At 43.4% G+C, this 14,521-nt stretch overlaps 1 protein-coding gene across 1 annotated transcript; it reads left to right on the top strand.

Moving 5' to 3' along the window:
- Positions 1-2,338: 2,338 nt before the first annotated feature.
- Positions 2,339-10,520, top strand: ubap1 (ubiquitin associated protein 1). The gene is made up of 7 exons (XM_076284690.1): positions 2,339-2,482; positions 4,882-4,930; positions 6,358-6,482; positions 6,739-7,632; positions 7,912-8,076; positions 9,097-9,198; positions 10,179-10,520. The coding sequence occupies exons 2-7, from the start codon at positions 4,891-4,893 to the stop codon at positions 10,320-10,322; spliced, it is 1,470 nt and encodes a 489-aa protein (XP_076140805.1). The 5' UTR covers positions 2,339-2,482; positions 4,882-4,890; the 3' UTR covers positions 10,323-10,520.
- The last annotated feature ends 4,001 nt before the right edge of the window (positions 10,521-14,521 follow it).

Raw genomic sequence — 14,521 nt, 5'->3', positions numbered from 1 at the left:
GTAGAAAATGCCATGTATAAGTGTAATTACAGTATGTACATTTGTAAATAAATAGAACACTATGGGTGGGATAGAGTAGTGCAGGATAGAGGTGGGTGTCCCCCGTCAAGGTTTCCATGGTCATGGTGGACACCTCAACAGGCACAGGCAAGGAGGCATCGGGCGGGGGCTTAGTTGGTTGGTTGTCATCGGGATGCAGAGCTAGAGTTCAGTAGGGTGACAGCCGCAGGGAAGAAGCTTCCTCTGAACCTGCTGGTTCGGGTGCAGAGAGACCTGTAACGCCTCCCAGAGGGGAATGGGGTGAACAGTCTGTGGTTGAGGTGAGAACAGTCTTTGATGATGCTGCGCGCCTTACGCAAGCATCACTTGCCCTGGATGGCCTTGATGGAGGGGAGTGAGGAACCGGTGATGCGTTGGCCAGTTTTCACCACCCTCTGCAGTTTTTTTCGGTCGTATTCTGGTGTAACCTCCATGTTTCAATCTGTAGTGTTTGAGCAACTGACCTCTGACTTCACATCCAAACAAGCACAACTTACATGTCCAGTTCATTGCTCTGCATTTTCAGTTTTCCAACTGCAAAAAGAAAAAGAGGGCAAAATTATTATCAATATGCATCTATTGGCCATGTTTAACTAAAACAGCTGATTAAGTTTATCACATTAAATGTTCATTTAAATTATTTCTCCAGAGACCTAATTAATACTGTTAAGCTAAACTGAATTTTCTCTATTGCTTCAGGCCTAGTACATTTATCACAATAGAATTTAAAATGTCAATCATACGTTGGAATTATATGACGCCATTTTGCACCTCAATAACAGCACATTCGTTTAAATTCCACACACTGCAACCTAAGTCCTCTTGCTAAATCACAACAAAAGAGTTTAGATAAAAGACCATGGCTTTCTCAGTCAGTAAGGTTATGAGTCCAATTATCCTAATTGTTTTATCAATACAGTAGGAATATCGACGTAAACCATACACAGTTTAATCTTTACACGTTTTGAATCAACTTAGCATGCTAGCAAGCGTTTCTCATGAGAAACGTTAGAACTAAACTTCATTAAGAGCTCATGAAGACAACTGCTATTGGCAAATTTATACAGCCTAGTTCTAGACCCCAGGCGCCACCACTTCCTCATAACTTCGATAACAAAAAATATCAAAGGGCTTGAATACCTAGAATATTTGTTTTCTGCTCTGCATGGTCTGAGGCAATGTTAACTCGCATAGCTGCTATCAGTTAGCTGCAAACTGTTAGCAGCTAGCTCATATAGCACTATCGGCCACTTAGCAAGTTGAACTTAACATTACCCCAGCTGTTAATGAAACCGAATGTACAGTTTTGCACAAATGCTGTTAGTTCAACCTATACTGTAAACATTTGACACATTAATACATACTGTAAACTTACCGGACAGAGCAAGTCACTGGTGAAGCTGCGTTACACTCCCATCCCAAAAGTCAGCCACACCGTAACACTGCCGACCGTTGGCTGTGGAATCCAGAATGCTCTCTCTGCTGACTGTGCGCGTGTGCACTGCGTGAGTCCAGTTTACTCAGGTCTGAGTTGTGAAGCTTACTCGTGTATCTCAAGTTTTAGACCCCATTGATGCAAGTTCGGCACATTACTAATGTTACTCTAGTAAGAACACTAGGTCAGCCTATAGTAAGTAAAGTATACTTGTGTTACTGCAGTAAGATGTAATGTTATTTTTTACAGTGTGCCATTGCTGATACGCAACTACTGACAGTTTGTCGAATGTGTAAAGCTACAAGGATTTTAATTCTGTATAGCATTGGATTAGAGTTAATACCAATTGAATTCAGAATCTAACAGAGTTTGAAGAAACAGTTAAGTATCTAAAATTGCATAACCTCGTCCAACTTTCACAGGAAGGGAAATAATGATGCCACCTGAAGGTAAACCAGGTAGACTAATGACTGGGGCAAATGTACAAATGCATTCAAGTTTAACAGGGTTTATTTTATGTTATCAACATCTTATCATGGCTGTTTTCCCAATTATTTGGCATAGGCCTACTCTCTCAGTGCACTAGTTTTCACGAGTTTAAAACTAATTTTGCAGCCAAACTTTGTTTGAGCTTGTGGTTGATTTTTTATCTCACCCATAAGGTCGTCTGTCGTGGCCTCTGCCTTTTAGCTTTCTAAATAGATACAGAACAGCTCGTGCACCTCCCATGTGCAGAGGGCGGTGGGGCCCTTGGTAAGGCCCCCATGTCGTTGACGTTAACGGGAGTCCTTGCTGGGTTGGTCAAAGCTGTCATCAGTCATTGGACATGTGTCGTCATACAGGAACCAGAGGAGGGGTAAATGGGCAAATCAAGATGGCGTGCCCTGATGAAGCAGGAAATACATTTTGGTCTGAATAAAACTTCTTACCGATTACACTCGAAAAGTTGGTGTCTTCTTGAAGAGAACTGACAAGACTATTGGGAGTAGCAAGACGGAGCAGATATCGGTAAGACAGTTACTGGAATAATAAACGTTAGTGACAGCACAGAGGGGCGGTGGCGAAGGAAAGGATCAAGCCATCAAGGCCGAGATACGCTGTACTTCGGGCGGTGTAAAACTAGCTTGTTAGCTTGTAGACTATTACCATTAGCTTGTTAGCTTGTTCAGTCAGACGCGTTTCCCTTTGGATAACACTACTACCTTAAATGTACAGCGTGTGAGAAATTGAAACCCCCAAACACGGCAAACAGTGTTCGTTGACTGAGCTTGGTAATCTGCCTGATGTCTCATGTTGACATTATTCTGTTGCTTAGCTAGCTAGCCAGTTAACTCTCCGCCCGTTGTGAAACGTTAGTTAGGAGACCTAGAAGCTAGCTAATGCAACGTTAGAGGTAGCAAGAGTAAATAAGGATCAGTAAGTTAAATTACTCTCTCACTTTTAGCTGTCATGGGTAATTTTTTTGTTGGTAGAAATCTGTGTCGTTAACGACAATCTGCAGATTACGTACCTGATGGTAAAACTATTAATTTGCAAAGTAACGTTAACGTTAACTTGGGATAGTAACGTTACGTTAACAAAAACCGAATCAGAAAACTTGCTAGCATTGAATGATAAAAACGTACAGATATATCGATATATAGCTTCTATATATCGCCGATTCACGTTGTTTTTGCTTATTCTAACATTATTCTATATCGATATATATATATCACGTTGTTAATTTCATGGCTTCGTCATTAGCGTTAGTTGTATGACGTTAACGTTATAATTTCCCTCTGTGTTTAGCTAATGTAATTGACGTTACACTCTATTGGTGGAAGCTATGCCTTTTGACAGTCACTTTGCTTTCACATACTATAGTTAGTTACGTTAACAATTGATGGATTCAATGGGGAGCTAGGATGTCTCACACAGACAGTACAACGTGTACTGTAACGTTAGCGTTAATGTTATTGCTTTGCTTACCTAGCTAGTCGTGTATCTTGTGGACCGTACCGTAACCCGTTGGATGAATTCATGGAATATCAAAAGTGCACCGGGAATAGTTTGTGATAACATTAGGATTTCTGTTCAAGAATACAATTTCTCCCCTTTTTCATATCTGCCATGTTGTAGCAGACAAGTCTTGGTTTACGAGGCGTTAATGTGTCCAGTGTGTAGGAAATTCACCACATACTTACATTACGTAACCACAATTGTATGTTATACAGTATATTATTAATGTGCTAGTAAACCAAATGTCAAAATCCCATCGTGTCTTCTGCAGGGTTTCAATTTATCAGTAATGAATCTGTTGCCCCTTTAACCGTAGGACAGATAAGTTTAAGATTGCTTAATCTGTTTCCGAATACTTGGTATGAAGTGCAGTTCTGGGGATGTGTTTTCAGCATAGAAAAGATTAATTTATTGGAAATGTAATGCTTATTAATGACACAACATTCTCTCCTTGGGGACTTGCGGTTTACCGCACATCTGCCCTTTACCTTTTTCTTGAGTACACTTGAATGATAAAGCACAGTGTGCCAAAATGCGTGTTCTTAAATGTTTTTTGTGTTTTATTATTATTATTATTATTATTTAGAATTATGCTTGCCTACACCTAGGCCTACACCTTTTTTACATTTACTAAGTCAAGTTGTACCATTTCACCTGTGATCATTCTGCAGAACTTCATTCACATCCGCATTGAGCAATATGAAAAGATATGCCCTGCGTGTTTGGATTTGAATGGCCTGCCTGACATGTTTTCATGCAAAACAAGGAACCATCAGTCAAAAAGGTTGTTTCAGAGGGATTTTCATCTGATTTCCCTGCCAAAAAAATAGCCCTGACCTAAGTCACATGGGCTACTGCAGAGGACCCATTTCTCATCACTGGTTCTTCGTCCCTTGTGACTTTAAGTAGGCAGACTTTTCTTTGAATCCTGCAGTGTTTGGATTACCATCCTACATGAAGGGGGCCTCCACAAACACGCAGAATCTTTCCTCACACTGGCACGCTGTTTATTTAGTGGCGGAAGATGGGAGATTGTTGTGGTTTTAGTTTTGGTTTTGGTTTTTTGATCGCCTCCATTTGGCATGCGTTCATGTGACTAACACCCGTCTTTTGACGGGCTGTGGGTGTCATTTTGTTATGGAAAGCTGGGAACAAGTCCCATTCAATTATGTAGCAGAAATGATGATGACGGTGTTCTCCACATCCTTTGCATAAGTAACACCCATGAGACAGAGGGCTGTGGTCTGGCATCAGATTTGTAGAGTGACACACAAACAGTAAACATAAATGTGCTTAAGAGGTAACATATGTCACACAAGTTGTTTTTGCTTAGTACAATCTTAGTACAATATGTAACACTCAGTGTAATTTTGTGTTGGTTTGCCCCCCCACCCCCACCCCCATATCAGATTCTCTAAATGGCTGCGAGGAAGTCTGGAACAGATACCTACAACACCGGTGAGTTTGGCTGAATCTACAGCGACAATGAAATCTGAAGAATAAGATGGACCTAACTGTGTGTATAGTGTTGCACAACTTTCTGCAGGGTAGTGCAGAATTGAAAACAGATGCGGTATTATATCTATTTTGTTTATGTTTCAGAGGAATGTTAGTCATCTGCTCATGGTGATAGTGACTCAATACAGAATACTCAGGCAAAGTTTGGAGTTTGAGTGCTGCCTTAAATAAGGGAAATGCAAGCAGTCTCAATACTTTGAAGAGTAGTAGTACATAATCATGGTTGTTTTATATTGACAGTTGGTTAACATTAAAAGCCGAAAGAATTAGACACGGTCAGGGTTGTTAATGACGATCTTCAAATCTGACTTGCACTTTCTTCAACTTTGACCTTATCAGTAGCCCAACCAGAAACAAGGCACTTTTAGTCTTAGCTTTGGGATCATTAACCACAGTTGTGTGTGCCGACCTTACATGCCTTTTGTCTTGTTGTTATTGATTTGGAGGAAAGACGATCAACATTGCTAGATGAAATCCTTCACCACTGCCCCTTAGCCAGATTCCACTCCTTGAGGCAAATGGTCAGACAGTGCTAGTTGTTTGTATTCAGGAATGACCTAATCACTGAATGCACAGCACGTCATGCCATGTGTAAATGTCTGTTGTAATGTAGGCAAGGTGTGTGCAGAGATGACCCAAGTTATTTACAAAGAAAGGAAGGAAGGAAGCAATAGCCTATGCAAAAGAGGAAGGCAAACAGTGCTGTCGGATGTAAAAGAAAGTGGAGAATGGAAAATGGCGATATAAAGCCATTCAAACACTGAGGGCTTGTTTATTTATTGTAGGCTTCAAACGGCAGTCCCATGCAACAGTATGTGTTGCATTTCTGGAATTTATACAAAGCCCTGTTCCCTCAGTGTCCTTGCACAGGTCATATCATATGTGATCAATTTGCTTTTAGCCTAATAACAGAACTGTACCAGACAATGTCACAGAAAGAGCAGTTTCAGATCATTAAAATATTGTTAGCGTGGTGTGATTGACAGACTGTCTCAAGTCACACTTGGCTTCAGTTAGGCTTGTGATCAGGCATGCAGGGAGAAGGGCCTACAAGAGGCTCACGTGGGATTGGAGGGAATTAGCGTTGGGAACATTGCACATTGGGAATTGTTTGTTGGAAAAACAAGATCTTTGTTTTGAAATTATGCTGCCCGGAGGGAGAAGACTTAGACATTTGAGTAAATGATGTTGTGTAAAATACCCTCCAACACAGTCAGAGTCTTAATTGGTTTGTGTTTCTTTCCTGTAACTGTAATCTGATTGCGTTATTATGATTTCACACAGTATCCTATCAACAAGGCCTAAAATGCAGTGAGGCAAATATTACTCATTGATATAAAATGAAGTATTGTCTCCTGATTCTCTAGGCCCCATCAGCTACCTTGATGATGTTCCATTCAGGCTCAATGACAAGTTCCGCTGTCCAGCCAAAGTGGGCCTTCCCATCGGATTCTGTCTGCCTGACTGCGGCACGGTCATGGCGGACATGCAGGTAAAGTCTTCCTCCCTCACTTTGTCCTTGTGTCTTTAACTCTGTACCTCTGGCGTTGCCTGCCTGTCTTTCTCTGTTTTTTTTTGTCCTTTTGTGCAGAGCCCTTTTTCTCAAGTAATTCCTTTGGGGAAGGCCCAGCTAATAGAGTTGTGGGATGTCAAGCATAAGCTTGTGTTCGGAAACCTTTATAGTGTGGCTGTCTGTCTCCTGAGCATGTCTAATGAAATGCATGTCTGTGACTGTCTGTCCTCATTAGTATGACTTCTCACTGGAGAGGCGGACTGTGCGCTGGGGGGAGGAGCTTGCCCGCGCCCGCGCTGCAGAAGCGGAGGCAGCAGAAGCGGCGGCGGCAGCTGCTACCAACGGCCAATCCGAGCAGGAGGCCCAGGTCAATTCTGCTCAGGACTCTGATGGTGGATTGGCCGGTGGCAAGCGGGCCCGCCCCTCCGATGAGCATGAGCTGCCTCCCCCGGCGCTGAACCCCGTCCTGGCGGGCCTGAGCCACAACGCCATCCTCACCCCGCTGCCAGCCCCCAGCATAGGCGCGCCCAACGCCTCCAGCCAGCCGCCCCACCCCTCCCATGGCCTCAACCTGGCCGACTTTGAGCGCGAGGAGGACCCCTTCGACAAGCTGGAGCTCAAAACGTTGGACGACAAGGAGGAGCTGAGGAGCATCCTACAAGCCCAGCCTCAGACTGAGCCCCATGCACCCGCCCCAGCTCCTGCCCCTGCCCCTGCCCCTGCCCCTGCCCCTGCCCCCGCCCCCACCCCGGACCCGCGCCGCAGCTGCACACCACCCCTGCAGTCCAAAGCGGGCCTGTACCACAAGCCCAATGGCCTGGTGGCGCTGCTGGACCTGGAGCGGGTGGCGGCTGGGGGTGTCAGCGGGTTTAGCCACATGGACCCCGACCGGCCGTGCAATATCCGCTCGCTCACCTTCCCCAAGCTCTCCGACCCGGGCGACTCCCCCGCGGACGCTAGCCCCTTCCACAGTGGCTACATGTCAGGCCCTCCGCGCCCCGGCGTAACCAATGGCAACCCCCCCGCCCTGCAGAGGACTGTCCCATCATCCCACTCCCACAACGCCCTCCCACAGGAGCCAATCACGTACCTGCACACGCACACGCAGAACAATGGCACGCCCAAGCAGGTGTGTGTATGCAAGGACGCCATGATTACATGATTATTTTTGTGTTGTGGGATCATGAAAAAAAATGGGATTCTCAAAACAGGCTGACCTTAATTCTTCTTCAGCTCATTCCAGATACATAAGCAAAGTATAAAAAAGCATATAAACACAAAAATAACAGCACTGACATGAAGATATTATTGTCCATGTGTCCAAATTCAGGATCACTTTGAAGAAATGCCCCTCTCATGCATCATGCCCTTATCTTTTCTACCCCTCCTCTCCTTCTGTTTGCCCCAGTGTGTCCCCGTGTCTAGACCGGCCCCAGGGTCACTGCCGTGCGGGGGAGCCCTGCTGAGCCTGTCCCCTGCCGAGCGCCAGTGTGTGGAGACCATCGTGAGCATGGGCTACTCCTACGAGGGCGTCATCAAAGCCATGCAGAGACAGGGACAGAACGTGGAGCAGGTGGGCACCATGAGCTCAGTGCTTTCGTAGAATGAGAATCCAGAAATATTCAATGAAATGATTCCTCAAAGTGGTACCAAATCGGGTAGTTATAGGCCAGGTGTATGTTAGGTTGGTTGGGTGGTTGAAGTAAGTTTAAAGGATTTTGACTCTACAGAAATTTAGCACATTTAGTTTTATGTGGCTGATATGTGGAGAAAGGATCCACAGTGTCTGCCTATATCCTACAGGTCTTTACATTGATTTCATTAAAACGTTGTTCAGCAAACCTTGGTTATTTCCAATAACATTTAACCATGTCCTGGAAAAAATAGCATTATATAATTCCTGTAGTGCCTGCTGTTAAGTAGAGAAGCTATGTTGTAGCTGTACTTTGCACTGTAGCACAGGAGCTTAATCATCTGTGTAGTTGTGATTGTATCACAATCATGTATGAAAAAGGCTGTTGCAGTGTTAATTTTCATGTTTTATTTGCATTGACATTATGTTATCTTTCTGTACTGAAAAGCATTTTCTTCATCTTCAGCCAGACTATCTATCACAATATTAGAATGTAGACTTTGGTCACTGACCAACTTTTAATGACCTTATTCCTCCCCTTTAGCCTCACACATATACCGCGCTTGTGAAATGACGTGACCCATTTACTAGAGCTAACAGAGATTAGCGGAAATGCCCTGAAACAAAGGGGAACAAGCTGTGTTAATGTCCCACTTATCCTAGAGTTATCAAAAGTGTCTCTACTTAATAGCAAAACAGCCAAAACAACAATAGCAAGGGTCCTTTCAAATCAAGCTTGTCAACATATTAGATGAACATAATGCAAGATGGTTGTTGATGCATTCTGTTAAATTGTGAATTTATACATCACATTCATATTTGCAAATACATTTTTGGGTAATGGGTGAAATGTAGACTATCACATGTAATCTAACAAGCTTTTAATTTGTGTGGTACTACTTGTTATCTTTCATGAAGTTATACATTATAAACCAACATCTTTTTTTACTTGTTTCTCAGGTGCTGGATTACTTGTTCATCCATACCCGTCTGTGTGAGCGAGGCTTTGATGCCAGCGCAGTTGAAGAGTGTCTAGAGATGTACCAGTGTTCAGAGGAGAAGGTACACACACACACACACACACACACACACACACACACACATGCACACACACACGCACACACATGCACAGACGCACGCATGCACACACACACAGAAGAACGGGAACGTTGACAGACAACTCTTTTATTCCACAATGATCGCACCAGCATCTTTCTTTGGCCTGTGTGACCCTATGCTGGAATACCTCCTCTCTTGGAGAAGTGTTGCTCCTCTGTGAATGTCCTGTACACCGCTTTCGTTTGTCTATTTGGCTTGTATAAATTGTAGATAAGTTCTCCACTCAGGCATAATTATGACCGCTGCGCAGCGAAGCGTCATATAGGTTTAGTCAGTCAGGTTTAGTTTTTTTTTTCTTTCGGATTTTAAGTATTTTTGATTTCCGGGACACTGAAAGATTGGAGTGCAAAACTTGGTGGGCATGAACCATTGTTTTTTGTGTTCACACACACACACACACACACACACACACACACACACACACCATTACCCCCAAACACACACTCACAAGTGAAAAGTCAACACAGAGAAGCACTTATACACAAAAGTAAACGCACACATGCAAACACTCATTTACATACACAAAAGTTGCAAGAGTAGGGGATGGAATAGGAAATGGATACAAATTGACAAGCGTGATTTATTTTTGCGGAGAGAATGTACAGGAGTGAACTGCAGTTATATTTTGTACCGCTTTGCGTTCATTTCACACTGTTACTTTACATACTGTACATAATCTTTACTTCAATACATTATAAAAGCATACATGGTAGTATGTGTTTGGATGTGTGTCTGGAAATGCTTTCTGTTTTCATTTTGGCGTTCTTTCACTTTCTCTTGTACACTTTGCATCCTTTTTTCTCTTATCTGTCTATTGCTTCCTCTCATCTCTGTGCTGTGTCTCTCCCCCATTTGTCTGTTGCTGTCCCTCGTGTCTCTGGTGTGTCTCCTGGCCCTTACCCCTTCTGTTCTTACTGCCCCAGGCCTTGGAGTTCCTCCAGCTCATGTCTCGGTTTGGGGAGATGGGCTTTGAGCGGGACACCATCAAAGAGGTGCTGCTGGTGCACAACAACGACCAGGACAAAGCCCTGGAGGACCTGATGGCCCGTGCTGCTACAGCCAGCTGAGCCCCCCCCGCACCCCGCCCGTTTCCCAGCATGCCCGGATCCGCCATGTTGCAAGGCTGCCACCCACAGAGATGGAGAAAGAGAGAGGAAAGAAAGAGGGGTGGCAAGGGCTGTGGGCTGAGCCTTTTGATATTTAGTTCTGTTGGAGAGAAGACAACATTGTTTTTCCAAATGACCCCTCCCCTCCCTCCCCATGACCCCCCCCCCCCCCCCCTGGCTCTGTACGGATGGAGCGCTGCTGCGGGGTTGGGCCTGTCTGTGGACCTTGTCCTCGCCTGCCAGATCTCTGCTGAGAGGAAGGAGGGGAGGGAAGCGGAGGGAAAGCATCCCGCTCGTTTCTTTCTTGTCTCTTGTCTGTGTCTCTCGTCTGTCTGCCGTGAACCAGCGGGGAAGGGCAGGTGGCTCTGCGGACGCTGGGTGGCGCTGTTACGGTGGTGGGAGAAGGAAGGGTGAGAGGACACCTTCACTGGAGATACAGACTCTGAGGTGGATCTTCTCCGCTAACGATGCTGCCATCCCCTGCTGCTGCTGCTGGTTCAATGGCGTTCTGCTACCCAGACTGGAACACAAAAACAGACAGACACACACACACACACACACACACACACATACATACATACATACATATACCTATTTACACACTCTTGTGAGATAACACAACAAACTTAGACAAGTTAAAAAGAAGTGTCCTTTCTGTTTTCTGCAACTGGCGGTTGGTTCACCTTTCACAGCTCCAAGCTGTTTTTGTTTTGGGTGGTTGCTTCATTTTCATTTGTTAATGTTTTTTTCCACAAAACAGATAACTTATTTTAGCAGTCCTAATGGAGGATTCATCTTCATTGCCCTCTGTTCATAGGGAGACACCTAATGAATCTAACACCTGTGATGCGAGACGGCAGATTTAGCATTTTACTAGTGCCCTCTATTGGCTGTTGCATTGGAATGAACTGCAGAAGGCCAGAGGAACTTGGATTGACTGAGGTGTGGACGCCTCCTTGAATAGTATCAGTATCGGCACACCCAGGCATTTAGACGCCCTTTTGTGAATTCAGCACGGACAAATAAACACACACATACACTTTGAGTCACAAAATGTTTATGTTTATTTAAAAGTATGTAAAAAGAAGTACACTGACACTTTAATAAAGAAGAAGGCGTGAACGGAAAAAAGTGATGGGGTATGGGTATTTGTTTTCATGTTTTGTTATTTGTTTGTTTTGGAAGGAAGGTGTTCCACCTTGTGACTAGATTTATGATGTGAGAAAACTGGATTTTTTTTTTTGTGATAGACCAAAGGTATTATGATGGGGAGAGAGGGGATGGTACAATTTTGCAGAGTAGCCTAATGTTTGGATTCTAAAATGTCACAAGCGTTTTCATTGGTTATCAACCATTCATTCTCCTTGGTCCTCTGGCCAGTATCTTGCAGTGCCGATGGTCAAAAAAGCTGCCAAAATCTACCACCAGTTGAATTTGCAGTGTAATGTTCTCAATGACCGAAGGTGTAATCTGATGCTGTCATTTACTTCTGTACTTCAAGTGATCTGTGGTTGTTATGGTGTTTAGGAAGCTTGATAGACTTCATCACAGATGTTGGTTTGTTATGTTTTCTTAGCCCACTTCCTAACCACATCCCCAAAAAATGGCATGAGATGTTCCAAAGTGCATTTGTTCTGAGTGACCGTCATTGCGATTGAGTTGAACGCCACACCTGTCTTCCCTGCTTCACCTTCCTGACATATCAGACTGCTCCCTGCCACACCTCTGACTCCACCTCATAATTCGCTATACATCTTACTCACTCCCAAACCCAAGACACCAATAGGCTGCATCTCAGTCCTGTTGTACACATAGCTGGTGCAGCTGGTTTGACAGCCACACCGCTCTATACACAACTCTGATTCATAGTATGTACTTAAGACATGTGTTTGATTTATTTTTTACATACATACTTAAAAGAGCAGTATATTGTAACAACAGAACTGTCAATGAATGGCCTCCACAGATTAACCCCTTTTCATCTTTGTGTCTCAATATTTTTCTGTCCCGATTTTTTTTTTTTTTTTTTTTTTTTTTTTTTGGTTACGATCTTATACCTGAACAGAGACTAACACAATGAAATTGTTTCTTCTTTGTGATGCTGTGTTAGAGAGACTGGAGAGTTGACATGTTAACAGGTGTGTGCCCACTGAAAGTAATGCACTTCCTCATTGACAACAATGTAATTGGACAAAACCAGATCTTACAATAGATTTCTAAAATGTCTGCATCTGGCTGTGATCATAGCATTGGGAAATCAAACACTTTAGTGTTCCACTCCTTTCTAAAAGAACCATGCTAATTTTCTTTTCCTTCCAGACAATAAAATTATAATGGACATGTTGTGTGTACTTTACAGTAGAGTGCCAGAAAGGACCTGAAACTTAGAGACTCATTTAGCAGACTGGGTGTAGTGTTGGAAGTTCTGCAGTGTAGAGTGAGGTGATGGGGTAAAACAGGATGTGCCATTGTATTATGTGATCTTTGAGTTGTACTGTTATATTTACCCAAACTCTGACAAACTTGTCGGTGGACTATCATTTAGGTCTCCCTTCTCACAACCCCAGAAAAAAGACAACAAAGGTGACTTCCCAGCAGTGCAAATTTATCCATTTTAAAAATAGTAACAATGTATTGCTAAGCCAGGTGTAGTGGTGCACCTGTTTGTGTGTGTTTGATGTCTCACCATTTTCCACAACCCTGATTTTTTTTGTTCCCTGCGGTCCGCTGCTGGCACACAATTCCCATCTCCCATCATGCCTTTGGCTGGTGTCACAAACCGAGTCCTGCCAGCAGGTCACTGCTTCGGATAACTATTAGTGTATTTTTTAAAAACAGTATGTCAGAACCCTGGTCTTTTTTGTAATAAGATGCTGATTTGTGGTTGGAGGTGGCATGGTGAACAGGGTGCTTATTCATCTGAAGCCGGTGTTACTGTCCTCAGCAGAAGCTACTGGATAAACTAACCATAGACAGCACAGCTTCTCTGGAGGAATTGCAAGGCTTTGTGGGAGTGCATTGCCGGCCTATTTTATATGTATAACCTACTCAATATCATCAGTCTGAAGCAAGGACTCTTGTGTCATATGTACACTTTAGTAAGTATGTATGTGTGTGTGTGTGTGTGTGTGATTAACACAGCAGTGTATGGTTACTGGTCACTGGAGTGAGTGTGTGTGTTATATCAGAGTTGTCTTAATAATGATTGGGGTGGGTTTAGGGGTGGGCGGGGCAAGGCCCTGTTTATCCTGAAATGTGATTCAAATGTTCAGTTGTCTTCTGAATCATTGAACAAGTTCACCCTGATTAAAGCTATATTACTTTTCACTTCATGTGTCACCAGTTTTCATTTTGCTATTGTCATGATTGTAAGACTGTGATGTGGCGTGATCATAAATTAGTACCAGCATGTGTACAGACAGTTCATATGAATACAGACTCCTACTTATCCCATTGAAGTAGCGAAAGAAACATCTGTGTTGGGTGAAAAGAGGATAATTGTCAAAATATTCAAACCATAGATGGCTTTGGGGTGTCCGAGGATCCTATAATAACAGAGAGTGAAGGAGGAAACAAAAGCAGCTTTGTTCGATCGGCTGGTGAACCTTCGAGCAGAGCGAGAACAGCTCAGCAAAAAAGAAAAAGGGTTTTGCCCTGGTAGCAAAAGATTTCAGAGGAAAAGGCATATTTACTGTTTACTTAAAGAGTGGGGTCAGGGTAAAATGCTGACTGAAACTAGTTAGGCCTATGGTTAGTTATTTTGCTTAAAGGTTTCTGGTCTATCACACCTATACGGTGTTTCAAGTAATACACATAAACAGTTCCACTTTGACAAACTGCTCTACTTTGGTCTAATGAATTTTGTTGTGCTGCCCACTTACACATTGACTGACTTTTGTCCCTATTTTCTGTATCACATTCATATATCTCATACAGTCAGAATGGATTGTTTGAATGGACAGTTTGGATGAAGGATGAAGCAACAGGACATGTCTTATGTCAGTGGTTGTTTCAGCATCCATGGACCTTGGTCTAAATTTGACCTATTGCTTAACAAGTAGGCTTAGGCCTATCATAATCATTTTTTTGCTTAACGTAGCCTTGACCTAATTACAACCACTGTAGAGGCTTTTAGACTTTGTTCATTGCTCTTCTCAGAG

This window comes from Alosa pseudoharengus, unplaced genomic scaffold (genome assembly GCF_046254945.1).
Source record: "Alosa pseudoharengus isolate Yale_2024_CS ecotype anadromous, Long Island Sound unplaced genomic scaffold, YU_APseudo_1.1 YU_APseudo_1.1_scf_14, whole genome shotgun sequence".
In the NCBI taxonomy this organism is placed as follows: domain Eukaryota; kingdom Metazoa; phylum Chordata; class Actinopteri; order Clupeiformes; family Clupeidae; genus Alosa; species Alosa pseudoharengus.
This window is presented reverse-complemented; position numbering and strand designations above follow the sequence as displayed.

What these genes read in the sequence shown, in the direction of transcription:
- ubap1 (XM_076284690.1), top strand. Translation starts at nt 4,891, where the DNA reads ATGGCTGCGAGGAAGTCTGGAACAGATACCTACAACACCG. An exon ending in AGGGACAGAACGTGGAGCAG is followed by an intron (nt 8,077 to 9,096) that starts GTGGGCACCATG and finishes CTTGTTTCTCAG; the next exon opens with GTGCTGGATTACTTGTTCAT. An exon ending in ACCAGTGTTCAGAGGAGAAG is followed by an intron (nt 9,199 to 10,178) that starts GTACACACACAC and finishes TTACTGCCCCAG; the next exon opens with GCCTTGGAGTTCCTCCAGCT.